General features: G+C 38.3%; 1 protein-coding gene across 1 annotated transcript; it reads right to left on the reverse strand.

The window, feature by feature from the left end:
- Positions 1 to 17,380: 17,380 nt before the first annotated feature.
- LOC108413079 (zinc finger protein 239-like) lies at positions 17,381 to 23,878 on the reverse strand. Its single transcript, XM_017685425.2, has 2 exons — positions 23,728 to 23,878; positions 17,381 to 20,941 (listed from the first exon to the last, which is right to left on the reverse strand). The coding sequence occupies exon 2, from the start codon at positions 20,933 to 20,935 to the stop codon at positions 19,901 to 19,903; it is 1,035 nt and encodes a 344-aa protein (XP_017540914.1). The 5' UTR covers positions 20,936 to 20,941; positions 23,728 to 23,878; the 3' UTR covers positions 17,381 to 19,900.
- Positions 23,879 to 27,898: the final 4,020 nt, after the last annotated feature.

The raw sequence follows: 27,898 nt of genomic DNA on the forward strand, positions 1-27,898 counted from the left end.
ATTAGAACAAAGAAAAAGCAAAACAAAAACAAACAAACAAACAAAAAAAAAAGACAGATAAAGAGGACAATGATTTAATATATGAAAGGAAAGGGCGCCATTTGTCATAAAAGTTGGTAACACGGCCATTGGAGGTTGCCAGTATCTTTTCCATTTTTAGAGCCTGTAACACATCCCTAAGCCAAACAGAAATTACGGGAGGACTGGGAGATTTCCACAGACGGAGAATACAACGTGTGGCCATTACAGAAGTAAAGGCTAGTACCCCAGACTGCATGGCTGAAAAATGAGGGAGATTCGTGGAATGTCCAAATATGGCAAGGAAAACATCTGGAGCAATGTTTACACCTGTGATCTTAGTGAGGGAATCAAAATATATGGTCCAAAAAGTAGTCAATGAAGGGCAAAAATAAAACATGTGACTAAGGTCACAAGGGGAACTGCCACATTTGTTACAACAATCATCTACTGATAATGGATAAAATTTAGATAATTGTGACTTTGATCGATGTACTCTATGTAGAACCTTGAACTGTAAAAATTGAAGGCGCTCCTGTACGTATTGTTTTAATTGCCCCATTCCACAAGTCGTCCGTAATATTAATCCCTAACTCACACTCCCATGTCTGTCTAGTTTTAAGTAATGTAGTCTCAGTAAATGTCATGATCTGTGAACATATGGAAGAATTGAGAGATTTCTGAAAAGGGTTCAAATCAAACAAAGGTTCCTAGGGTTGGGATAAAGATCGAGCGTTATATGAAGGAAATAATGTGGATAGGGCATGCCTAAGTTGCAAATAACGAAAAAAATTAGATGGAGGCAACTGAAAATCAGCCTGCAATTGAGCAAAGCTACGAAGACAGCCCTCCTTAAAAAAAAATCACAAAAGGAAACAAGGCCATGTTCATGCCAATTTCGAAAAACTGAATCTGTACAGGAAGGAGGAAATAAATGATTGTCCAAAACAGGTAGCAACATAGAGGGAGATAAGAACTTAAAGTGTTGCGTAAATTGGTACCAAATACCAATTTTCTGTATTGTTTATTAGAGTGGGCGGTATAAGATATAATATGACCACGCAAATAAGCCTTTCCCAGAGAAGAGCTGCAGAAATAGTGCCATCTGCATTAAGATGTAAGAAATCATCTATAGAAGAAATAATATAGGTGCAAAAATCATCCTCAGCTAAAAGTAAAGAATTAAGCCTCCAGAAAACAGTGCGACGAGGAAAATCAGAAAAAATTAAATCTAGTGAAAGAGGGGCATGATCAGAGATGATGATCGGGTGGTAATCAACTGAGGATATGTTTGGAAGAAAAGAATTGGAAATAAAGAAATAATCAATACGGGAATAGGACCTATGCACATGAGAATAGTGAGAAAATGATTTATTTGTGGAATTGTAATGCCTCCAAGGGTCACAAATACCATAATTAGAAAAAAAGTCAAGCACCACTTGCGATTAGGGACGAGAGTGGAGGAGGAACGATCTAATACTGGATCAATAACAGAATTCAGATCGACCCCCATGATCAAAGAATGGGTGTGAAGGGATGGAATAGAGCTAATTATTTTACGCATGAAGTCAGGATCATCATAATTAGGTGCATAAAAATTTACAAGTAATACCGGTTTGTTTAACAATATGCCTTTTACAATTAGCCACCTCCCCGTTCTATCAGAAATAACCTTCTCCATTACAAATGAAGTTCCCGATCTAATCAAAATAGCAACTCCTCTGGTTCTGTAGCCATAAGATGAACGAAAAATCTCACTCATATTGGCTATCCGCAGTTTAAAGTGGTCAGAATTACTTAAATGTGTCTCCTGTAAAAAAAATCACATCAGCTTTCAAACGCTTCAAATGTGCCATAACCCTGGATCTCTTAGTAGTATTATTGAGGCCATTGACGTTCCAACTTACAACTTTTAGGGACGCCATGGAAAACTAGTTGTAAAAACTAAAATAACAATGAAAAAGACAGAGTACCTCAGGGGAAGGGAAGATAAAAAATAAAATAAAATAAAATAAAAACTATGGAGAAAAACACACACCCGTATAACCCACCCCACGGAACACTGATCACACCCACCCATTATATCAACTATTTCAACAAAGCTCAAACACAGCAAACCTCGTCAGGGAGTCCAACAAAGCAAAATATATACAGTCAATGTGCACTGATCAACCTCCTCCTGAATTTAAAGTCTTACTATGGTATTACACATAAAAGTATAACCACATCAGTTCCAAACCGTTTCCAAAATCAGCCAGTGCGCAAACCCCGCACGAACTGTTCTGCCTCTTTAGGACAGTCAAAAATCCGGTGTTCGCCATTAGCAGTAATGCGGAGACGTGCAGGATAAAGTAGTCCATCCATTGAACGTAGTATGTTTTGCACGCCGTTGAACGCCGCTCATGCCTTAGCGACCCTTGCAGTATAATCCGGGATGACGGACAGAGACATGCCTGAAAACAACTTTCGGGGTTGAAGCCTGGCCTGTAAACACTTTAAACACTCATGTTTCCTTTAAACACTCACGTTTCCTGTAAATACACACATTTCTTTAACACTCATGTTTCCTTCAAACACTTTTCCTTCAAATATTAACATTTCCTTAAAACACTCACACTTCCTTCAAATACTCACATTTCTTTCAAATACTCAAATTTCCTGAAAACATTCACATTTCCTTTAAACACTCACCCTTCCTGCAAACACTCATGTTTCCTTCAAACACTCATGTTTCCTTCAAACACTTATCTTTCCTTTAAACACAAACTTTTCTCCAAAACACTCACATTGCCTTCAAAGATTCACGTTTTCTTCAAACACGCACATTTCTTTAACACTCACATTTCCCTCAAACACTCATGCTTCCTTTAATCACTCACGTTTCCTTAAAACACAAATTTCCTTCAAACACTTTTCTTCAAAACACATTTCCTTCAAAGACTCACGTTTCCTTCAAACATTCACGTTTTCTTGAAACACACACATTTCCCTCAAACACTCGTGCTTCCTTTAAACACTCACATTTCCTTAAACACTCACACTTTCTTCAAACACTAACGTTTCCTTCAAACACTCATCTTTCCTTTAAACACACTTTGATTTAAAACACTCATGTTTCATTTAAACGCCAGGTTTCCATTGAACACTCACATTTCTGTTAAACACACATTTGCTTCAAATAATCACGCTTCATTCAAACATTTTCTTTACACGTTTTCTTTAAAAACTCACATTTGCTTCAAACACTCACATTTCCTTTGAACATTCACGTTTCCTTTAAACACTCACATTTCCTTCAAATGCTGACGTTTCCTTTAAACACTCACGTTTCCTTCAAACACTCACATTTCCTTTAAACACTCATATTTGCTGCAAACACTCACATTTGCTTCAAACACTCACGTTTGCTTTAAACACTCACATTTGCTTCAAACAATCATGTTTCCTTTAAACACTCACGTTTCCTTCAAACACTCACATTTCCTTTAAACACACACATTTTTTAACACTCACATTTGCTTCAAACACTCACATTTGCTTGAAACACGCACATTTCCTTTAAACACTCACATTTGCTTCAACCACGCACATTTCCTTTAAACAGTAATGTTTCCTTCAAACACTCATGTTCCCGTCAAAAACTCATGTTTCCTTCAAACACTCATGTTTCCTGCAAACACTCACATTTCCTTCAAACACTCATCTTTCCTTTAAACACAAACTTTTCTTCAAAACGTTCACATTTCATTCAAAGATTCACGTTTTCATCAAACACACACATTTCCTTCAAAACACTCATGTTTCCTTTAAACGCTCATGTTTCCTTCAAACACTTACATTTGCTACAAACACTCACATTTCCTTCAAACACGCACATTTGCTTCAAACACTCACATTTGCTTCAAACATTCACATTTGCTTCAAATGTTCACGTTTCCTTTAAACACTCACGTTTCCTTAAAACACTCACTTTTTGTTCAAACGCTTATATTTCATTCAAACACTCATGTTTCGTTCAAACACTCATGTTTCCTGCAAAAACTCACGTTTCTGTTAAACACTCACATTTCTTTTAAACACTTGTGTTTGATTTAAACACTCACATTTTCTTAAAACAATCACACTTCCTACAAACACTCACGTTTCCTTCAAACACTCATCTTTCCTTTAAACACAAAGTTTTCTTCAAAACACTCACGTTTCCTTCAAAGATTCATGTTTTCTTCAAACACACACATTTCCTTCAAACACTCATGCTTCCTTTAAACACTCACATTTCCTTTAACACTCATGTTTCCTTGAAGCAATTACGTTACCTTTAAACACTAACGTTTCCTTCAAACACTCATCTTTCCTTTAAACACACTTTGATTTAAAACACTCATGTTTCATTTAAACGCCCAGGTTTCCATTGAACACTCACGTTTCCGTTAAACACACATTTGCTTCAAACACTCACATTTCCTTTGAACATCACATTTGCTTCAAACGCTGACGTTTCCTTCAAATGCTCACGTTTCCTTTAAACATTCATGTTTCATTAAAACACTCACTTATTGTTCAAACACTTACATTTCATTCAAACACTCACATTTCGTTCAAACACTCATTTTTCCTTTAAACACTCACATTTGCTGCAAACACTCACATTTGCTACAATCCCTCACATTTGCTTCAAATGCTCAAGTTTCCTTCAAATGTTCACGTTTCCTTTAAACATTCACGTTTCCTTAAAACACTCACTTTTTGTTCAAACACTTACATTTCAGTCAAACACTCACGTTTCGTTCAAACACTCATCTTTCCTTTAAACACAAACTTTTCTTCAAAACATTCACGTTTCCTTCAAACATTCACGTTTTCTTCAAACACACACATTTCTTTAACACTCACATTTCCCTCAAACACTCATGCTTCCTTTAATCACTCACGTTTCCTTAATACACAAATTTCCTCCAAACACTGATGTTTCCTTCAAACACTCACATTTCCTTTAAACACTCACGTTTCCTTCAAACACACACATTTCCTTCAAACACACATGTTTCCTTCAAACACTCATGTTTCCTTCAAACACACTTCTTTTCAAAACACTCACGTTTCCCTAAAACACTCACGTTTCCTTCAAATGCTCACGTTTCCTTTAAACACGCACGTTTCTTTTAAACACTCGTGTTTGATTTAAACACTCACATTTCCTTAAAACACTCACATTTCCTTCAAATACTAATCTTTCCTTTAAACACACTTCTTTTCAAAACACTCACGTTTCCCTAAAACACTCACATTTTGTTGAAACACTCACATTTCCTTCAAACACTCACGTTTCCTTCAAACACTCACGTTTCCTTGAAACACTCACGTTTCCTTCAAACGCTCACGTTTCCTTCAAATCCTCACGTTTCCTTTAAACACTCACATTTCCTTCAAACACTCACATTTCCTTTAAACACTCACATTTCCTTCAAACACACACGTTTCCTTCAAACACTCACATTTCCTTCAAACACTCACATTTCCTTCAAACACTCACATTTCCTTTAAAACTCACATTTCCTTCAAACACTCACATTTCCTTCAAACACTCATGTTTCCTTCAAACACTTATCTTTCCTTTAAACACAAACTTTTCTCCAAAACACTCACATTGCCTTCAAAGATTCACGTTTTCTTCAAACACGCACATTTCTTTAACACTCACATTTCCCTCAAACACTCATGCTTCCTTTAATCACTCACGTTTCCTTAAAACACAAATTTCCTTCAAACACTTTTCTTCAAAACACATTTCCTTCAAAGACTCACGTTTCCTTCAAACATTCACGTTTTCTTGAAACACACACATTTCCCTCAAACACTCGTGCTTCCTTTAAACACTCACATTTCCTTAAACACTCACACTTTCTTCAAACACTAACGTTTCCTTCAAACACTCATCTTTCCTTTAAACACACTTTGATTTAAAACACTCATGTTTCATTTAAACGCCAGGTTTCCATTGAACACTCACATTTCTGTTAAACACACATTTGCTTCAAATAATCACGCTTCATTCAAACATTTTCTTTACACGTTTTCTTTAAAAACTCACATTTGCTTCAAACACTCACATTTCCTTTGAACATTCACGTTTCCTTTAAACACTCACATTTCCTTCAAATGCTGACGTTTCCTTTAAACACTCACGTTTCCTTCAAACACTCACATTTCCTTTAAACACTCATATTTGCTGCAAACACTCACATTTGCTTCAAACACTCACGTTTGCTTTAAACACTCACATTTGCTTCAAACAATCATGTTTCCTTTAAACACTCACGTTTCCTTCAAACACTCACATTTCCTTTAAACACACACATTTTTTAACACTCACATTTGCTTAAAACACTCACATTTGCTTGAAACACGCACATTTCCTTTAAACACTCACATTTGCTTCAACCACGCACATTTCCTTTAAACAGTAATGTTTCCTTCAAACACTCATGTTCCCGTCAAAAACTCATGTTTCCTTCAAACACTCATGTTTCCTGCAAACACTCACATTTCCTTCAAACACTCATCTTTCCTTTAAACACAAACTTTTCTTCAAAACATTCACATTTCATTCAAAGATTCACGTTTTCATCAAACACACACATTTCCTTCAAAACACTCATGTTTCCTTTAAACGCTCATGTTTCCTTCAAACACTTACATTTGCTACAAACACTCACATTTCCTTCAAACACGCACATTTGCTTCAAACACTCACATTTGCTTCAAACATTCACATTTGCTTCAAATGTTCACGTTTCCTTTAAACACTCACGTTTCCTTAAAACACTCACTTTTTGTTCAAACGCTTATATTTCATTCAAACACTTACGTTTCGTTCAAACACTCATGTTTCGTTCAAACACTCATGTTTCCTGCAAAAACTCACGTTTCTGTTAAACACTCACATTTCTTTTAAACACTTGTGTTTGATTTAAACACTCACATTTTCTTAAAACAATCACACTTCCTACAAACACTCACGTTTCCTTCAAACACTCATCTTTCCTTTAAACACAAAGTTTTCTTCAAAACACTCACGTTTCCTTCAAAGATTCATGTTTTCTTCAAACACACACATTTCCTTCAAACACTCATGCTTCCTTTAAACACTCACATTTCCTTTAACACTCATGTTTCCTTGAAGCAATTACGTTACCTTTAAACACTAACGTTTCCTTCAAACACTCATCTTTCCTTTAAACACACTTTGATTTAAAACACTCATGTTTCATTTAAACGCCCAGGTTTCCATTGAACACTCACGTTTCCGTTAAACACACATTTGCTTCAAACACTCACATTTCCTTTGAACATCACATTTGCTTCAAACGCTGACGTTTCCTTCAAATGCTCACGTTTCCTTTAAACATTCATGTTTCATTAAAACACTCACTTTTTGTTCAAACACTTACATTTCATTCAAACACTCACATTTCGTTCAAACACTCATTTTTCCTTTAAACACTCACATTTGCTGCAAACACTCACATTTGCTACAATCCCTCACATTTGCTTCAAATGCTCAAGTTTCCTTCAAATGTTCACGTTTCCTTTAAACATTCACGTTTCCTTAAAACACTCACTTTTTGTTCAAACACTTACATTTCAGTCAAACACTCACGTTTCGTTCAAACACTCATCTTTCCTTTAAACACAAACTTTTCTTCAAAACATTCACGTTTCCTTCAAACATTCACGTTTTCTTCAAACACACACATTTCTTTAACACTCACATTTCCCTCAAACACTCATGCTTCCTTTAATCACTCACGTTTCCTTAATACACAAATTTCCTCCAAACACTGATGTTTCCTTCAAACACTCACATTTCCTTTAAACACTCACGTTTCCTTCAAACACACACATTTCCTTCAAACACACATGTTTCCTTCAAACACTCATGTTTCCTTCAAACACACTTCTTTTCAAAACACTCACGTTTCCCTAAAACACTCACGTTTCCTTCAAATGCTCACGTTTCCTTTAAACACGCACGTTTCTTTTAAACACTCGTGTTTGATTTAAACACTCACATTTCCTTAAAACACTCACATTTCCTTCAAATACTAATCTTTCCTTTAAACACACTTCTTTTCAAAACACTCACGTTTCCCTAAAACACTCACATTTTGTTGAAACACTCACATTTCCTTCAAACACTCACGTTTCCTTCAAACACTCACGTTTCCTTGAAACACTCACGTTTCCTTCAAACGCTCACGTTTCCTTCAAATCCTCACGTTTCCTTTAAACACTCACATTTCCTTCAAACACTCACATTTCCTTTAAACACTCACATTTCCTTCAAACACACACGTTTCCTTCAAACACTCACGTTTCCTTCAAACACTCACATTTCCTTCAAACACTCACATTTCCTTTAAAACTCACATTTCCTTCAAACACTCACATTTCCTTCAAACACTCATGTTTCCTTCAAACACTCATGTTTCCTTCAAACACTCACATTTCCGTCAAACACTCATGTTTCCTTCAAACACTCACAATTCCTGCAAACACTCACATTTCCTTTAAACACTCACATTTCCTTCAAACACTCACGTTTCCTTCAAAACATTCACGTTTCCTTCAAACATTCACGTTTTCTTCAAACACACACATTTCTTTAACACTCACATTTCCCTCAAACACTCATGCTTCCTTTAATCACTCACGTTTCCTTAATACACAAATTTCCTCCAAACACTGATGTTTCCATCACTCACATTTCCTTTAAACACTCACGTTTCCTTCAAACACACACATTTCCTTCAAACACTCATGTTTCCTTCAAACACACTTCTTTTCAAAACACTCACATTTCCCTAAAACACTCATGTTTTGTTGAAACACTCACATTTCCTTCAAACACTCACATTTCCTTCAAACACTCACGTTTCCTTCAAATGCTCACGTTTCCTTTAAACACGCACGTTTCTTTTAAACACTCGTGTTTGATTTAAACACTCACATTTCCTTAAAACACTCACATTTCCTTCAAATACTAATCTTTCCTTTAAACACACTTCTTTTCAAAACACTCATGTTTCCCTAAAACACTCACATTTTGTTGAAACACTCACATTTCCTTCAAACACTCACGTTTCCTTCACTCACGTTTCCTTCAAACGCTCACGTTTCCTTCAAATCCTCACGTTTCCTTTAAACACTCACATTTCCTTCAAACACTCACGTTTCCTTCAAACACTCACGTTTCCTTCAAACACTCATGTTTCCTTCAAACACTCACGTTTCCTTCAAACACTCATGTTTCCTTCAAACACTCACATTTCCTTCAAACACTCACATTTCCTTTAAACACTCGCGTTTCCTTCAAACACTCACATTTCCTTCAAACACTCATGTTTCCTTCAAACACTCGTTCCTTCAAACACTCACGTTTCCTTTAAACACTCACGTTTCCTTCAAATACTCACATATCCTTCAAATCCTCACGTTTCCTTTAAACACTCACGTTTCCTTCAAACACTCACATTTCCTTCAAACACTCATGTTTCCTTCAAACACTCATGTTTCCTTCAAACACTCACAATTCCTTCAAACACTCACATTTCCTTTAAACACTCACATTTCCTTCAAACACTCACATTTCCTTTAAACACTCACATTTCCTTTAAACACTCACATTTCCTTCAAACACTCACGTTTCCTTCAAACACTCACATTTCCTTCAAACACTCATGTTTCCTTCAAACACTCATGTTTCCTTCAAACACTCACGTTTCCTTCAAACACTCACATTTCCTTCAAACACTCACATTTCCTTCAAACACTCATGTTTCCTTCAAACACTCATCTTTCCTTTAAACACACTTCTTTTCAAAACACTCACATTTCCCTAAAACACTCACGTTTTGTTGAAACACTCACATTTCCTTCAAACACTCACATTTCCTTCAAACACTCACGTTTCCTTCAAATGCTCACGTTTCCTTTAAACACTCACGTTTCTTTTAAACATTCGTGTTTGATTCAAACACTCACATTTCCTTAAAACAATCACACTTCCTACAAACACTAATGTTTCCTTCAAACACTCATCTTTCCTTTAAACACACTTTGATTTAAAACACTCTTGTTTCATTTAAACGCGCAGGTTTACATTGAACACTCACGTTTCCGTAAAACACACATTTGCTTCAAACAATCACGCTTCATTCAAATACTAATGTTTTCTTTAAAAACTCCCATTTGCTTCAAACACTCACATTTCCTTTGAACATTCACGTTTCCTTTAAACACTCACGTTTCCTTCAAACGCTGACATTTCCTTCAAACACTCATGTTTCCTTTAAAAAAACATTTGCTTCAGCCTCTCACATTTCCTTTAAACGCTCACATTTCCCTTTAACACTCATGTTTGCTTCAAGCACTCCTGTGTCCTTTTAACACTCACATTTCCTTTAAACACTCATGTTTCCTTCAAACACTCACATTTCCTTCAAACACTCATGTTTCCTTCAAACACTCACAATTCCTTCAAACACTCACATTTCCTTTAAACACTCACATTTGCTTCAAACACTCACATTTGCTTCAAACACTCATGTTTCCTTCAAATGCTCAAGTTTCCTTCAAATGCACACGTTTCCTTTAAACAGTCTTGTTTCCTTTATACTGTCACTTTGCTTCAAAAATGCCACTTCCTTCAAATGCTCATGTTTCCTTCAAATGCTCGTGTTTGCTGTAAAAACTGACATTTTCATTTAAACACTCACATTTCCTTCAAACAATCATGCTTCCTTTAATCACACATGTTTCCTTCAAACACTCAAGTTTACTTCAAACATTCATCTTTCCTTTAAACACACACTTTTCTTCAAACAGTCACATTTGCTTCCAACACTTACGTTTGCTTCAAACACTCATGTTTCCTTTAAACACTCACTTTTCCTTCAAACGCTCACATTTCCTTCAATCACTCCTGTTTCCTGAAAACACATATTTCCTTCAATCATTCATGTTTCCTGTAAACACACACGTTTCCTTCAACCACTCACGTTTCCTTAAAGCACTCACATTTCTTTCAAACACTCACATTTCTTTCACACACTCACGTTTCGTTCAATCACTCATGTTTCCTTCAAACACTCATGTTTCCTGCAAACACTCATGTTTGCTTAAAACACATTTCCTTAAAACACTCATACTTCCTACAAACTCTCATCTTTCCTTTAAACATACAATTTTCTTTAAAACACTCATGTTTCCTTTAAACACACAACTTTCCTTCAAACCTTCAAATTTCTTTAAAACATTCCCTTCAAACACCCACATTTCCTCATAGCACACGTTTCCCTCAAACACTGACGTTTTCTTCAACCACTGACATTTCCTTTAAATGCTCACATTTCCTTTAAACGCTCACATTTCCTTCAAATGGTCATATTTCCTTCAAACGCTCACATTTGCTACAAACACTGACATTTCCTTTAAACACTCACATTTCCTTCAAACACTCACATTTGCTACAAACACTCACATTTCCTTTAAACACCCACATTTCCTTCAAACACTCACATTTCCTTCAAACACTCACATTTCCTTCAAACACTCATGTTTCCTTCAAACACTCATGTTTCCTTCAAACACTCACATTTCCTTCAAACACTCATGTTTCCTTCAAACACTCATGTTTCCTTCAAACACTCACGTTTCCTTCAAACACTCACATGTCCTTCAAACACTCACATTTCCTTCAAACACTCACATTTCCTTTAAACACTCATGTTTCCTTCAAACGCTCACATTTCCTTCAAACACTCATGTTTCCTTCAAACACTCGTTTCCTTCAAACACTCACGTTTCCTTTAAACACTCACATTTCCTTCAAATACTCACATATCCTTCAAACACTCACGTTTCCTTCAAACACTCACATTTCCTTCAAACACTCACATTTCCTTTAAACACTCACGTTTCCTTCAAACACTCATGTTTCCTTCAAACACTCGTTTCCTTCAAACACTCACGTTTCCTTTAAACACTCACGTTTCCTTCAAATACTCACATATCCTTCAAACACTCACGTTTCCTTCAAACACTCACGCTTCCTTCAAACACTCACGTTTCCTTAAACATGCAGTGAACCGTACATCCGTAAGTCATTTGTCGCATTTAGACATCTCATCTGCTGATAGATTTCATCTCTATCTGGAGGCTGATGTCTCTTAAAAATACAATATAAAAGTAACAGTCACTTCCCAAAAAGAATTTTACAAAAGAAGTAAATAAATATAATCTGTTATGACCATGAAAGAGGTACAAGCCCTGTTTAAATAAAAAACATACACTTTTAAAAACACTTCTTAAAAAGGTGACCCACCCTACAAGAAACAATACAAAACACTTGTTTTTAAAAATAAACGTTAAAAATATTATGGCCAAAATATATATTAATAATAATAATAATAATACATTTTATTTGTAATGCACTTACATTTTAAGCAAATCTCAAAGTGCTAAACAGTAGAAGCATTTCAATGAAATCAAAGAACTACTATAAAACATCTTTACACTCCATAGGAAGATCAAAGGTTATAAGTTCTGCTGAAGAGAAAGGTTTTAAGTCCTTTTTTAAAACTCTCACTCAACTGTGGTGCCCTCAGATGGTCAGGGAGAGCATTCCATAAGCGAGGAGCAGCAGAACAGAAGGCCTGGTGCCCTATAGCTGCGGAGTTTAGTTCTGGGAGGGAGGCGGCGATTTGTGTTCATAGAATGAAGGGATTGTGATGAGGTCAGTGGGGTGAGGAGTTCTTTCAGATATGTAGGAGCATGGCCATAAATGCCATGGTGGGTGAGGAGGGAAACCTTGTATTCGATCCTGGCAGAGATGGGAACCTAGTGAAGAGAACAGAGGATGGGTGTTCATATTTACGCACTCTCATCAGGATCCTAGCAGCGCTGTTCTGAATGTATTGTAGCCTCTTGAGACTCTTGCCAGGAATTCCAATGAGAAGTGCATTGCAGTAGTCGAGTCTGGAGGAGATAAAAGCATGACCAGTTTTTCAGCATCAGATACAGTCAGAGTGGGGCGAAGTTTGGCAATGTTTCTGAGGTGGTGAAAGGAGATCTTGCAGAGGTGTTTTATATGGCCCTCGAAAGTGAGTTGAGGGTCAAACCTCACATCAAGATTGGAGACTGATGAGGAGAGTGGAATGTTGTGGCCAGAGAATGTAATACTGGTTATAAAGGTTGACTGAGTCTGATGTGGGGTACCAATCATGATTGCCTCTGTTTTGGCACTGTTCAACTGGAAGAAGTTGTGTTCCATCCACACCTGAATATCTTCTAGACAGGCAGCAAATTGTGATGATGGCGTTGACGATGAAGAGGCTACACAGGGGTTTGCATCATTTCGAAGGTAAAGTTGTACTTCATCAGCATAGCAGTGGAATGAAATTCCATGGTGACTAATGACATGGCCAAGGGGAAGCATGTATATAGTAAAGAGGATGGGGCCCAGGACTGACCGCTGGGGGGCTCCACAGGACACAGTGTGTGTCTGGGATCTTGCCTTTCCATATGTTAAGTATTCTGTTCTGTCAGTCAGATAAGACTGAAACCAGTCTGTGAGACCAATGGTGTGATGAAGCCGATTGAGGAGTATGCCATGGTCAACAGTGTCAAACGCAGAAGACAAATCCAGGAGGATGAGGAGGGAAGGTGAGCCAGCTTCTGCTGCCATCAGAAGGTCATTTGTGACCTTAACCAAAGCTGTTTCTGTGCTGTGAGCAGAGCGGAAACCAGACTGAAAATTTTTCATAAAGGTTATTGCATTTAAGATGGTCCTGAAGATAGGCGGCAACTACCTTTTCCAGTACTTTAGAAAGAAAGGGAAGATTGGAGATGGGCCTATAATTTGCAAAGACTTCTGGTTCAAAGAGTAGAAGATGGAACAAGCCCAGCCTGGAGAGAGTGCTTTATTACAGTGGTAATCAGAGGACTTAAGGCAGAGATGTTTGCTTTTACCAGAGAGGTAGGAAAGGGATCAAGGGCACAGGTGGAAGGTTTCATCTTCCTGATAATGCCTTCAACCTCTTGCTGTGAGACTTCCAGAAAACTGTTTAGGGGCTGGGAGACCTCAGACTGTGAGTAAGCACCCTGCACAGGTAGAGTGGAGAAGGTCGAGATAGCAGAACGAATTGAGTGAGGGGGCTTGTGGTTTCAGGAGATGGTTGATAGTGGTGAATAACTGCTTAGAATTCCCCTTACTGTTTTTGATGATGTTTCCATAAAACTGTGACCGTGCTTCCATAATGGATCTTGAGTAGGCTTTTTTTTGTTGTTCCCAATACGCTAACTTGTGAACAGTGAGGCCAGAGGCTTTGTAACAACGCTCAAGTGCGCGCCCGGCTGCCTTCATTTCTCTTAGCTCATCAATGAACCAGGGGGCTGAACGAGAGAAGGTTCTGGTTTTAACAGGAGCGTGAAGATCAAAAATACTGCTCAGAGTTTTATTGTAGAAATCAACTGCGTCATTGATCGATTTTTTTGTTATAGTCTTTTCTTTTCTGTAGAACACTCACTGATCTCTCTTAAAAATAACAATATATTAAAATTATACAATAAAATAAAAAATCACTGAGGCACAAATCTCTATTCCAAATAAAAGAAATATGTGTGTGTGTGTGTGTGTGTTCCCTCTCCAGGCATCGAGTTCGCCATCACCTCCTCAATTACCACGGAGACGGTTTCCATGGCAACCGGACGGGCAGTCAGGCTGTTACTCTCCATCTTTGAGAATATACAGGGGAAAAAAAAGGTCAAACCACAAACACAACTCACACAAAGACACAAACACACACACACACACACACACACATATATATATACACATAAACACACACACAAACACACATGCACACACAGACACACATATACACACACACTCACATAGACACACAAACCCACACACAATACATACACACACACATACAGACACAAAAACACACACACCACACACACACACAATAAAAGCTTTGTTTACATTTTAACCATTTAATCATGCAGAATCTCAGACTCCTAAACTGACAGACAGCAAAGCTGAGTAAAATCATTAATCAGAGCATGAAAAAAAACAGGCTGACCAATCAGAGCTCCGTCATCATGGTTGCAGCCCAAACTAATGTTCATCGGAACTGCCATCCAGATACACAATAAGAACAGGGTTAGGCTTTGGGATGGACTCCTCCCTCATTAAAGAACCCTATAAATGTTGTTTGTGTGTACACTTAGTTTATTACGGCCTCTATTAATGTCTTGAGTTTTAATAGATCAAAACATTATCACTATAAATATCTAAAATCTGAAAACTTCATTATTTCACTGCATTCAGTAAAACCGTCCAAATAGGAGTTTATTTGTACATGTTGCTGCTGTGTCTTTGCAGGGGTTAAATAATCCCTCGGTTCTCAGTGTTAAAAACACATCCATTTTTACTGTTTGAAAAAACTGTGCTGGCTGGTGTGAACAGGCCCTTAGACGCCTGAATGGAACTGCTGTACCATTTAAGGTAGCGGTCAGCAACACGTGGCTCCAGACCTGCATGCAGCTCTTTTACTGTCCTGTTGTGGCTCCACATCAGAATTAGATTAGTATATAAAATAATCCTCCTTTACAGTCAAATAAAGCTCTGCTGATCGTTCAACACAGTTTAACAGTAAATGGTCTTAAACGCTGGAGTTAATGTAGAACTGCTGATTCACCCTTTAACCCTGAAGATCAGCGCAGACTGTTGATCACCATAGCGACACAGACAACAGTGTAGCCCAGCTAGCAGTTACAAAACGGCAAAGAGAGAGATTTAACACAAACATCAATAATTTGGAGATGAATGGACTTATTAGTGTTTATAGTCACTCCAGCTGGTTTCCTGATACGTTTAATCTGCAACAAGAAAAAATTCTCCTGTTCCACCTTAAATTGTACAGCAGCTACATTCTAGCAGCTCAGGTGCCATTTAAGGTGGAGCAGGAAGATTCAAACAATGATATTGGCGTAAGAGAAGCAACTTCAGCCTCGTAAAAAGTCGAACTTTGAGTCACTTTACGAGAAACTGTTCTACTTTAGTGGAAAGGTTTCCTGTTGGAGATGTGAGAAAAGCAGCTCTAGCTGAGCTGAAGCTTAAAGCAGAGCAAAGTAAGTCTGTGTTTTCATGTATTTTTAGTCTTAAGTCAGAACGTTTAGTCAGAACATACACAGCCACATTTACAGCCAAGATGGTAAAATGGACATAAAATGTTGTGGCTCCCAAGAAGGTTTGATTTTTGCTGAAAGGGCAAAATGGCTCCTTTTAATATTTGGGTTGCCGATCCTTGAATTAAGGCGAAACAGACAATTCAAATAAGAAGCTAACTTCAGCTTCGTCAGTATCGCCTCCATCACACCGATAACTCTGCAGGCCTGCCTTGTGATATATGAGTTTAATTGCAGTAAAAGCCCCCATGTACATTACTAACCACAGCGCTCAATAAAGCTCAATAAATCTCTTCATCTCCACCTTCATCCTGCAGACATACAGCATCTCGGCGAGTGTCTGATCCTGCTTAACCGTTCTGTTTCCAAATTCCCCCATAATTCAGTGTATGAGATGAGGGGTTTGGTGTGAAACAGTTCAGACGTCTTTACAGTGGTGGTGATAGGAACCAGGTGTCGCCATGACTACAACACAGATATGGACATTTTATTTACCATCCAGAACCACCAGTGAACCTACACAAGTCTTCGGAGTTTATATGGAATGTTGATGGAAAATAGTGGAAAATCTGGAATAATACGTTTTCTTTGGGGACTATTTTCCCTCACAGCGCCCTGCATGTATCCCTCCACCATGAAGAGAAAGAACTGTTGAAGAACCATAAGGGTGTACCTATGGTCTGTGTCATGTGTAAAACCCTTTGAAAAATGGTTTAAACATTATTTTCATGCTTATTTTAATTTCTATTTTGCAACATTGTATAAAAACAATCATGGCAAGAAGTAGAAAGAAAGCAATCCTGTATAGAGGCTGCTACCGATTGAATTTATATTCGTATGGGGCATATTTCCCCATACGGCATGTGCTTATTTATTATATACAATCATGCACGTTAGTATGAAAAGAATAAAACTGCAGAAGGTTTTAATTTTTAAGAAAAAGTTTATTGATATTTGCTGTGTACTTGCATCAAGATATATAAATTAGTAACAAAGCCAGCAAACAAAAAATACTGAGGTACATTTTGAGATAAAAATCATTTATATATCCATTCTGGATAGTTAATTAATATATAACTAAGATATATATAAGATATATCATATATCACAAACACTAGGTGAAGAAAAACAAAACATGAATTCACTTAAATGTAAACAGTACATCAGCTAAAAGTGTTAATGTAAAAACAGTCAACATGGTAATTTAGTAATAAAAATGAGTCCTTGTCAGATCTTTTTTGAACTTGTCAGAAAAGTTTTGAAGTTTGACAGAAGCAGGAAAAGAAAATAAGATTCTTAAAAAAACATTTTTTTTTGTAGACACATACAGCATCCAGAGAATATACACGGCTGCTTCCTTGTTTGACAAATATTCAAATATATTCTGATTTAAATACATTTTTAAAGGTGCAGTAAGATTCTGTGTCATCTAGTGGTGAGTTTGCAGATTGCAACCAGCTGAGTCCCCTCCATCACCCCTCCCTGTCCAAGCGTGTTGTATAACCTACAGTAGCCATCAGATTTTCTGCACTAATTACGTTTTGCTTCTTCATGGTTTCACTTCTTGATAGTGAGGATTCCCCCTCCCTTGGTTTTCTATAGTTTCGTCTTTATTTTCTTTAGTTACGGCAATGGTTCTACATAGAACCATGAGTTCTACCTAGAACCATGTCATGCTTAATTGGTCCTTTGCATAGTGAAATGGTTCTTCAGACTGATGAAGACTGATGTACGTGATTCTATATGCAATCTTTCTGAAAATGGTTCTATATGGCACCAAAAATGGTTCTGCTACTGTATAAATGTCAAGGCGTGTAACAATAGGACAACACATTCTTCACTGGAACCATTTCACAAATTTAAGCATGAAATGGTTCTACATAGTACTGGTAGTGCCAAACAGAACCATTTCCATTACTAAACAACCCCTGAAGAACCATGTTATTTAGTTTGTAGTCTTACTGTTCCATTGACTTCCTTGGGGTTCCTAGGCTTTAGTACAATTTGCACCTACTCCAAAAACCTTGTACACTGAGCTGCCAGATTATGAGATAGACCTAATGCACAGGTGCACTTTGCAGATATACGTTTTTCTGACCATAGCATATTTGCTGCTGTACAATTTGCTGCACCAAATCATCTCCCTAAACACTGGAACCCCCCCAGAATTGTATACAGAGATCTCTGTTGTACTCCTTCCTCATCGCTGAATATATTGCCACATATCACAGTAATCACTGTGGGCATCATCATCAACAGTGAAGAGCCTACAGAGGAAAGCTGGACAGAGGGAGGTCTGGTGCAAGAACAAATCTCCAATCTACAAATGTCAACAAGACAAATGAGATGACTGCTGATGTCAGAATGTTTGTGGCTCACAACGTTCTGCTCATCAGCAGTACTTCTAGTTCCTGGGAGTGCACATCAATGATGATCTCTCATGCTCCCTAAGCCGGTGATAAAGGCACAAGGTTCTTACTTTCTAAAAGACTGAAAAGAATTAGCATTCACACACCTACGATTCTAAAGATGCATCACAGACAACAACCTGACCTGTAACATCACTGTCCATCATCAAAGAATCAAAGAGAACATCATGACCTGCAGCATCAATGTCTGGTATCAAGGAGTACTTACTGACCTTAAATATTACTGTCTGGTATCTTAGAGAACATCCTGACCTGTAGGACCACTGCACTATAATATCACCCACTCTTATCCTTACTTGTGCCATCACTGTATGATACTATACAGAATGATCTGAACTGTAGCATCACTGTCTGGTATCAAGGAGAACATCTCGACTGGTATCATCACTGTCCGTTAGCAGAAGATCCAGACCTGCAGCATTACTATCTGCTATCATAGAGGTTTCCTAACCTGTAGCATTACTGCCTGGAATGAAGAAGATCCTGACCAATAGCATTATTATCTGGTATCAAGAAGATGATCCTGACCTGTAGCATTACTGTCTGGTATCATAGAAGTTTTCTAACCTGTAGCATTATTATCTGGTATCAAGAAGAAGATCCTGACCTGTAGCATTACTGTCTGGTATCATAGATGTTTTCTAACCAGTAGCATTACTGTCTGGTATCAAGAAGATCCTGACCTGTAGCATTACTATCTGCTCTCATGGAAGTTTTCTAACCTGTAGCATTACTGTCTGGTATCAAGAAGATACTGACCTGTAGCATTACTGTGTGGTGTCATGGAAAACATCCTAAACTGTAGCACCACTGTCTGCTATCTAAGGGCTTCTGTAGAATCCTTGTCAGGTATCTTGTAGAACATTCTAACCTGCAGCATCACTGTGTAGTGTCTTGTAGAGAACACCCTGACCTGTAGAAGTACTGTGTGATATTATAAGGAGAATTCTGACCTGTAGCATTGCAGTCTGGTATTGTACAGCTTGTCATGACCTGCAGCATCACTGCTTGGTATCAAGAAGAAGATCCTGACCTGTAGCATCTCTATGTAGTGAGTAGAGAACACACTGAACTTTAAAACGGTTGAAATAAATAAATGTTATTTGTTCAAACCAGCGACCTTTCACCATCAATGGGTAACTTGATTAACTGTCACTAAGAACAGGTCTAGATGATTCCAATATAAGCTACACTTCTCACGAATCATGAGTGTCATGAATGTCAGGAGTTCTCACATCAACCTTAATGCACTTATGTTTCTTTAAAGTGTTGGAATGCCTGAAGCTCCGCCCACACTCAGAGCAATAGTACGGCTTCTCTCCTGTGTGGATTCTCTGGTGTCTTTGTAGAGTTGTCTGTAGAGTAAAACCCTTCCCACATTCTGAACAGCAGTACGGCTTCTCCTCTATGTGACTGTACAGGTGCAGGTGGAGACTACTGTACTGTTTGAAACGCATCCCGCAGTACGAGCAGTGATACGGTGTCTCTCCTGTGTGAATGCGCTGGTGTTTTTGGAGGGTACCCTGCTGACTGAAATTCCTTCCACAGTCTGAACAGTGATACGGCTTCTCTGCTGTGTGGACGTACTTGTGTTTTTTGAGGGTTCCTCGGTCCCTAAAACTTCTTCCACACACCGCACAGTCATATGGCTTCTCTCCGGTGTGAATTCGCTGGTGGATTTGAAAACTACTTTGTTGATTGAAGCTCTTTCCACACACTGAGCAGCAGTATGGTTTCTCTCCCGTATGAACGCGCTCATGTTTTTTCAGGGTACCTCTTTCTCGGAAACTCTTCCCACACTCTGAGCAGGTATACGGTTTCTCTCCAGTGTGAATGCGCCTGTGTTTTGAGAGATTACTCTGCAGATTAAATCTCATTCCACACTCCAAGCAGGGATACGGCTTTTCTCCGGTGTGAATGCGTTGGTGAACTTGGAGATGGCATAGCTGAATAAAACTCTTCCCGCAATCTGAGCAGTGGTGAGTTCTCTTCTTGTCTGCACTGGTCTTCGTTTGTCTGGGAGATGTCTTGGCATAGACGGTAATGGACGACTCTTCCGGAGTGCTGGAGCTTATTCCGGACTCAATGTTTTCACATTTAATCTCCTCTGATGTCAGCTGCAGGTGGTATTCCTCTTCGGAGGCATCTCCTGACATGTTTGCAGAAGTAGATTTCAGCTGCGTAGGAAGGTTGACACTAGGAGCAGGAGGTGACTCGCAACAGGACATCATTATTTTCTGGAAAAGAAAAGGGGAAAAAAAAGAAAATGGAAAATGCATCAAAGTATGATAAAGTTTGTTTTGTTTCTGGATAAAAAGAACAAACAAAAACAAAAAACAAAGCTTTAAAAACAAGAACCAACCAAACAATAACTAACATAACTGAGGTTCTATAGGTGTAGTTCACGCTCCACTTACTTGAAAGACAGCTAGACCTCAATTCTAATGACAGTGTTAGCTTCCTGACTAGCTTGTGTCACCTTAGTATGTTTTTCCACTGTTATTTTCCTCACAATTTTAAACAGAGCCAGTGAGGTCTGCACAGATATTTAATCAGCAGATTGAATCAGAGCTGTATCGTCATGGTTACCTCTGTAATTTATTTTCTCATTTTTAATGCTAGGTGTAACATAGGAGGTTACAGGTGTGAAATGGCTTTATTTGCGACAGTCCAACACCCAAAGCTCACAAAACAGAAAGAGGTCAAATCACAGGCAGGCAAAACAAGAGGCAGATCCAAACTGGGAATGCGCTGCTCTGTTATCTGCAAGTGGTGAAACCCGATTTGTATATCCAGACAACACCAGTCTACTTGTATGGGTTGCCGTGGTAATGATGTAGGCGTCAGTAACTATGTAGCTATGCTGGTGACGGGATTTCGTGGATGCAGGAGAGATGCAGGAGCATCATCTCCCCTCCAAACTCTCAGAACTCTCTCCATCATCATGTATCTCTGGAGCTCGTCTTCAATCCCAAAACTTCATCACTCTGGATTTGACAGTGTTGCTGTTTGCAGTGTGGCGAGTGACGTAGGAGACATTGATATCTGATCTGAGCGTCCAGAGCATCCAGACTGAGACAAGTCTGTAAATATGAGACTGGAGTCGCATTTGAAACCACCTCAAAATGTAGTTTGGATCTGATTTGTGAAAATCTGGTTTCATGTGGCTTTCTCCTGTCCAGATAACAAAGAAACAATCTGGATACAATCTGCATTTACTAAACATTGGATTTGGGCTGCCAGCCCAGAGTCCATCTGTATGCTCCTCAGAGGGGGGACTTGATGCTAGGATGCTGAGACGAAGCGCTGTTGTTGTAGTTACTGATCGATGAATCGATTCACCTTTTTTCCACTGGACTGATCAAGCAGATTGTCTCAGAGCTCTAATCAATATAGAAGTGCGATCATTAACCAATATTTCTCCACTGCTGAGACCCCAGTCCCCCTCTCTTTCCATCAATATGCTGCAGTCTTAATGTAAAGCCATTCTTGGAATTGATTCCCATCACCTGGAACTGGAATTAGAATCATCTCTAAAACTTCTAAATATTCTAACAAACTAGGATGCGATGTTCTCTGACTACAGAAGGATCACACACACACACACACACCCAAGGAGACAACAAGCACTTTATACTACACTCTTAAAAAAGATGATTCTTCAGCAAAGAAAATGATAAACACTAAATGAACATGTTTGCATGGTTAAAGGTTGAGATTGATGGAGAATGTGCTGTAGGTGGTTCTATACAGAACCTTTTTGACTTTGGTTCTGTACAGCACCCAAAAGGGTTCTTCTATTGACACGATGTCCAGCTTGCAATAATAGAAGAACAGTTTTTGGTGCTACTTAGAACCCTTTTCAAAATGGTTCTATAGAGAACCATCTACAGCACATTCATGCACATTCCCCATCAATCTGAAGAATAACTTCATGATGCAAGGAACCCTTTAATCATGCAAATGGTTCTTTAAGCATTCATGGTTCCTTATAGAACCTTTTTCTTGACTAAAGAACCTTCAAAGAACCATCTTTTTGTAAAGTGTTTTTATAACTTATTTTTCTATTTTACAAATGCACTGTTCAGCATTTAAGTAACCAGATATTCACACTTAAAAAGATGGTTCTTCAAGGGTCCTTTAGTAAAGACCCATGATTCAATATAAAACCATGAGCACTCAAAGAACCACATGATTAAATGGTCTTACAAGCTTGACATCATAATAACAGCAGAACCCTTTTTGGTGCTACATAGAACCATATACAACACATTCTCCACCAATCTGAAGAACCATATGACCATGCAAAGAACCACTTAATCACTCAAATGGTTCTATACTCATTTTAAAGAGATGTGCCTCCAAGACAGTGGTTCTATATAACACCATTTGCTTCCTGAAAAGGTTCTGTGCATGGTGAAATGGAGAATGTGTCAAACCAAAAAAAACCAATACTATACAGAACCATTTTCACTGAGGTTCTACACAGAACCATACACAGCACATTCTCCATCACTCTTCAGAACCTTTTAAGCATGCAGACGGTTCTATATAGAACCCATGGGTCTGAACTAAACCACTGCCTTTCCTGATGAACCCTTGAAGAACCATCTTTAGGTGTCAGTCTCAGTTGGCCCCTCCCCCAAGACAAAAGGTTTGTGCACCCCTGGTCGCAGGAGGTCGGGTGGGGGGGGGGCGGTGAGTGAGGGGTCAGGAAGGACCACCAGCTTCATTAAACTCGACATGCACTCATTTCAGTCTCCACATCCGGCATGACGTCATCTACTCTGGCACAGAGTTTATTAGACAATAAAGCACCGACACGCACGCGCTGCGGGGGTTTAAACATGTATCTACTGTCAATCAAACACAAGCATGAAAATCATCAGTAAAGATCATCAAACGAACTTGGCAAAGAATTTTCCGTTCCACCTTAAATGGTGCAGCAGTTGCATTCTGATGGCTGAGGCGCTACAATGTAACTGCTGCACCATTTAAGATGAAACGGAAAACTCTGGCGTACCTGTTTTACGTCGCGTCTATTAAAACCAGAAGATCTGTAAGCGTTCTCCAGTGATCTCTGAGGAACCTCCTCCCCAGCAGCTCCTGCTCCTCTGTCTCCAAGACCGCAGACCCGCGGAGGCGTGGGGCATCTTCTTCTCCGCTTTACTTGGGCTGGAGAACCACAGCGCCACCACCTGGCCGAAATCTAATATATCAAATATTGAACATACACATGTGCTGCATTTTGTTTCTACGCTGATTGTCCATTTTATCAGCTCCACTTACTGTATAGGTGCACTTGTAGTTCTACAGTTATAGACTGTAGTCCATCTGTTTCTCTGACACTTTGTTACCCCATTTTACCCAACGTTTTATTAGAACTTCATTCTGGACGATCATTTTATTAGAACATCATTCTGGACGTTCATTTTATTAGAACATAATTCTGGACGTTCATTTTATTAGAATGTCATTCTGGATGATCATTTAGTCACAACTTCATTCTGGACGTTCGTTTTATTAGAACTTCATTCTGGACATTAATTTTATTAGAACGCCATTCTGGACGTTCATTTTATTAGAACTTCATTCTGGACATTCATTTTATTAATACGTCATTCTGGACATTCATTTTATTAGAACTTCATTCTGGACGTTCAATTTAAAAGAACTTCATTCTGGACGTTCATTTTGTTAGAACGTCATTCTGGACGTTTATTTTAATAGAACGTCATTCTGGACGATCATTTTGTTAGAACGTCATTCTGGGCGTTCATTTTAGTCTGTTTTATTCACAGTGACTCAGGACATTTGAAGGTCTTTCTGATATGACCCTTGTTCTGGCCTGTATATAAATCAAGTTTATATACATTGATCTGTTACCTCACTCTGTTCTACAGGAGGATTTGGTGAAGCAGTAAGAGAACCGAGAGGAGATGAAGGGAGCAGATGGACAGGTGGAGGAGCAAGGGCACTGGGCCAGTAAGATGGGGTTCCTTCTGGCAGAGGCGGGGAACGTGGTATGTCTGGGAAATGTGTGGAGGTTCCCCTGCCTCTGCTACAGGAACGGAGGAGGTAAGAACACACAGGTTCACTTCAAGATCTACATACAGTCAGTGATGCAGAACCTTGTTCTGTTTACTCAGTTCCATTATCTTAAGCCCAATTTTGATGGATTTGAGTATTTATAACATTTTCAACTCTACTCCAGTAATCAGTGAGTGCAGTGATCTACTGCCCCCTCAGTTCTATTACATTGATAACATTTAGTTCATTCTCTTTCTCAGGTTTAATTTCAGTCTGCTTTGCTGGTTCAATTCCTGTTCTGGTTTCATGGTCACTCCTCTCACTTTGGAGCTTTAGTGTGTTATTTTAGACCAGAAGATCCAAAAATAGAAGAACAGAGCTGAACAAACCTCCGTTCCTGTGCTGATTCTTATTCTCCAGCTTCTTATGAATAAAGTAAAAACAGTTTCTATTGGTCCATTTGCCTTGAAGTTGACACATTTTTAAATTATGGGAATAAAATGACCAGGTCATAAAATTCAAATCCAGCTTCTAAAATTCAAATCTGAAGATGAGGAATAAGAAACTATATTGTAACTGAAGTTTGTTCAGCTCTGTTCTTCTCTTTTTGGATATTTTGGTCTAAAATAACACACTAAAGCTCCAGGATGAGAGGAAGGATCAACAGGAAAACAGAACAGTAGCCCAAATAAACCCAAAAAAAGTCTTGAAGGGGACAATGACCCTCAAACATTTGCTCATCCTTAACAGCTCAGATGTCCTTACAGCGGTTATGATGGGAACCAGGGGTCTCCGTACAGATATTGAATTTACTATCTAAAACCACAAAAAAGCAAAAAAAAAAATCAGATTCCTTGTAGTTTCATAGCTCATATGACAATAGATGCTGGAAGTTCTAAGAAGTTCCACTGCAGTTCCCTGCATTCTGTAAGTTTACTGTAGTGACCGTATTTTTACTGGAGGATGGGGTCAGCTCTCTGGCTGGGGTTGTGGTCGAAGTGCATAAATGCCTTTTTATTTTTAGGGCTGAAAAGTATGTATGAATATATTGTTTTTAAATGTTAAAGGATAATTTAGCTGATTAGCTGATTAATTAATATTATATAATTCACAGTTTAAAGAAGGGCAAATTTATCAGAAAGAACGGCTGTTGAAGAAAACAAAAAAGGACACTCTTTGCTGCCAGAAAACACAAACAATAATGGCCCCAATATAGATCCTTGGGAAATGCCACAACCTGTGTTGTTTAGACTGGAACAAGCTGTACTATGATCTAATGAACAGCTTTTGAAACATCATATAAGGCTGCTGATACTGGCTGTGTGTTCACTTCCCAGTGCCTATAAAACAAACAGAGACAGAATATTTAGTTTTATTCTACAGGTCAGTAAGTTTTGTGGCTCTTCAGAAGGTCAGTACGGTGTCTGAAACATACATGATATTCTTGGTTGTTCTCAGGGACGTTCCAAGTGCTGTATTTGGCACTTGTGGTGACCTGTGGGGTGCCCCTGTTCCTCTTCTAGTCCCCCTCTATCATACAGCTCCATGATCACCATATGCTCTATGATTACCATATGCTCTATGATCACCATATGCTCTATCATACAGCTCTATGATTACCATGTGCTCTATGATCACCATATGCTCTGTTATACAGCTCTATGATCACCATGTGCTCTATTATACAGCTCTATGATCACCATAAGCTTTATAATACAGCTCTATGATTACCATGTGCTCTATGATTACCATATGCTCATACAAGACCTTCCCCTGATTGTGATTGGTCCCATTTGCTGCCTTGCTCGTAGTGAAACCTCCCCCTGACTGTGATTAGTCCCATTAGAGGATAGGCTTTAAATAATATCTATCACAGGTAATATGACAAACAAGACAGGTGCATCAGATTAGTGTTCAGTTGAAGGGGATCGATGATTGGCTGTGAATGGTGATGTGACAATCATGTAATCACCAATGGAGTTCAGTTCCAGGGAAAGCATGACAAACAAGTTCAAACAAATTCTAACACATTTCAACAAGCTGAAACAAATTCTGAAAAATTCTAAAATCCATCAAATTCTAAAACTATACAATAATTCCCACCAATTCCAATACCAACAAATTCTGAGAAATTTGATCAGAATTTGTTTTAAACAAATATACATAATTGCATCAATCACCTTATGAACACCATGGAGTCGAAGAGGGGGTGGTTTCCCGGCATATTTAACCTGATATCAGTACAATGTCATCTTAAGAATGCTGACATAAATAGTTATGTATAGTGTTTTAAATGTGTTTAGTGCTGTAAATATGTTCAACGTTTATTCTTATTATGTCAGTACAATGTCATATATTTCATAAAACATCTTATGTCAGGTTGCGAGAACCGACATAAGCACTTAATAAATGTTCAAGTAGTACACATTATTTAGTGCTTATGAATGCGTTATGAAGTCCTTATGTAGGTATCCTTCAAATAAAATGTTACCAAAAATTTTAAGAAATTCTTACATATTTTAACAAATTCTGTAAAATAAAAAAAATGTTTTAAACAAATTTTGACAGCTTTTGACAAATTCCAACGAATTCTAACAAAATCTACCAAGTTTTAATTCTAAAGTGTAATTGTGCATGAGTGTACACAGGTACACACACACACACACACACACACACATGCACACACATTATTGATTATTACATCTGTAATGGGACCTGCATTCTGTTTTTGACTGTTTCAGTCTCTGGCTGTGGGCTGGATATACAGTGAGACACACACACACACACAAACACACACACACACACGTGTTTGGGCACGTGTGGTCTCCCAGGTGGTTGCTAGGCATTTGATATCATATCCCACACGGATACCATGATGTGGTTAGTACACTTGTATTACGGTGACATAAGAGGGGGTGCATAGACTTTTGGCTGCATGGTTCTGCTAGTCATTCATATAGGACAAAATGCATACAATCAAAAAGCTGTATACGATGCATCGTTGTTGAGCAGGTCAAACATTCTGGAACTGGTTCAGTGTTGATATCACAAAAACTGAAATATTGAATCTCTATTTTTGTCATTTTGTACTTTTTTACAGCATTTTGAAAGTGCTCATGACTCTTTAAACATGCCAAAATTTTGTGATAAATGGACCAATAGAA

This window comes from Pygocentrus nattereri, chromosome 7 (genome assembly GCF_015220715.1).
Source record: "Pygocentrus nattereri isolate fPygNat1 chromosome 7, fPygNat1.pri, whole genome shotgun sequence".
Lineage (NCBI taxonomy): Eukaryota > Metazoa > Chordata > Actinopteri > Characiformes > Serrasalmidae > Pygocentrus > Pygocentrus nattereri.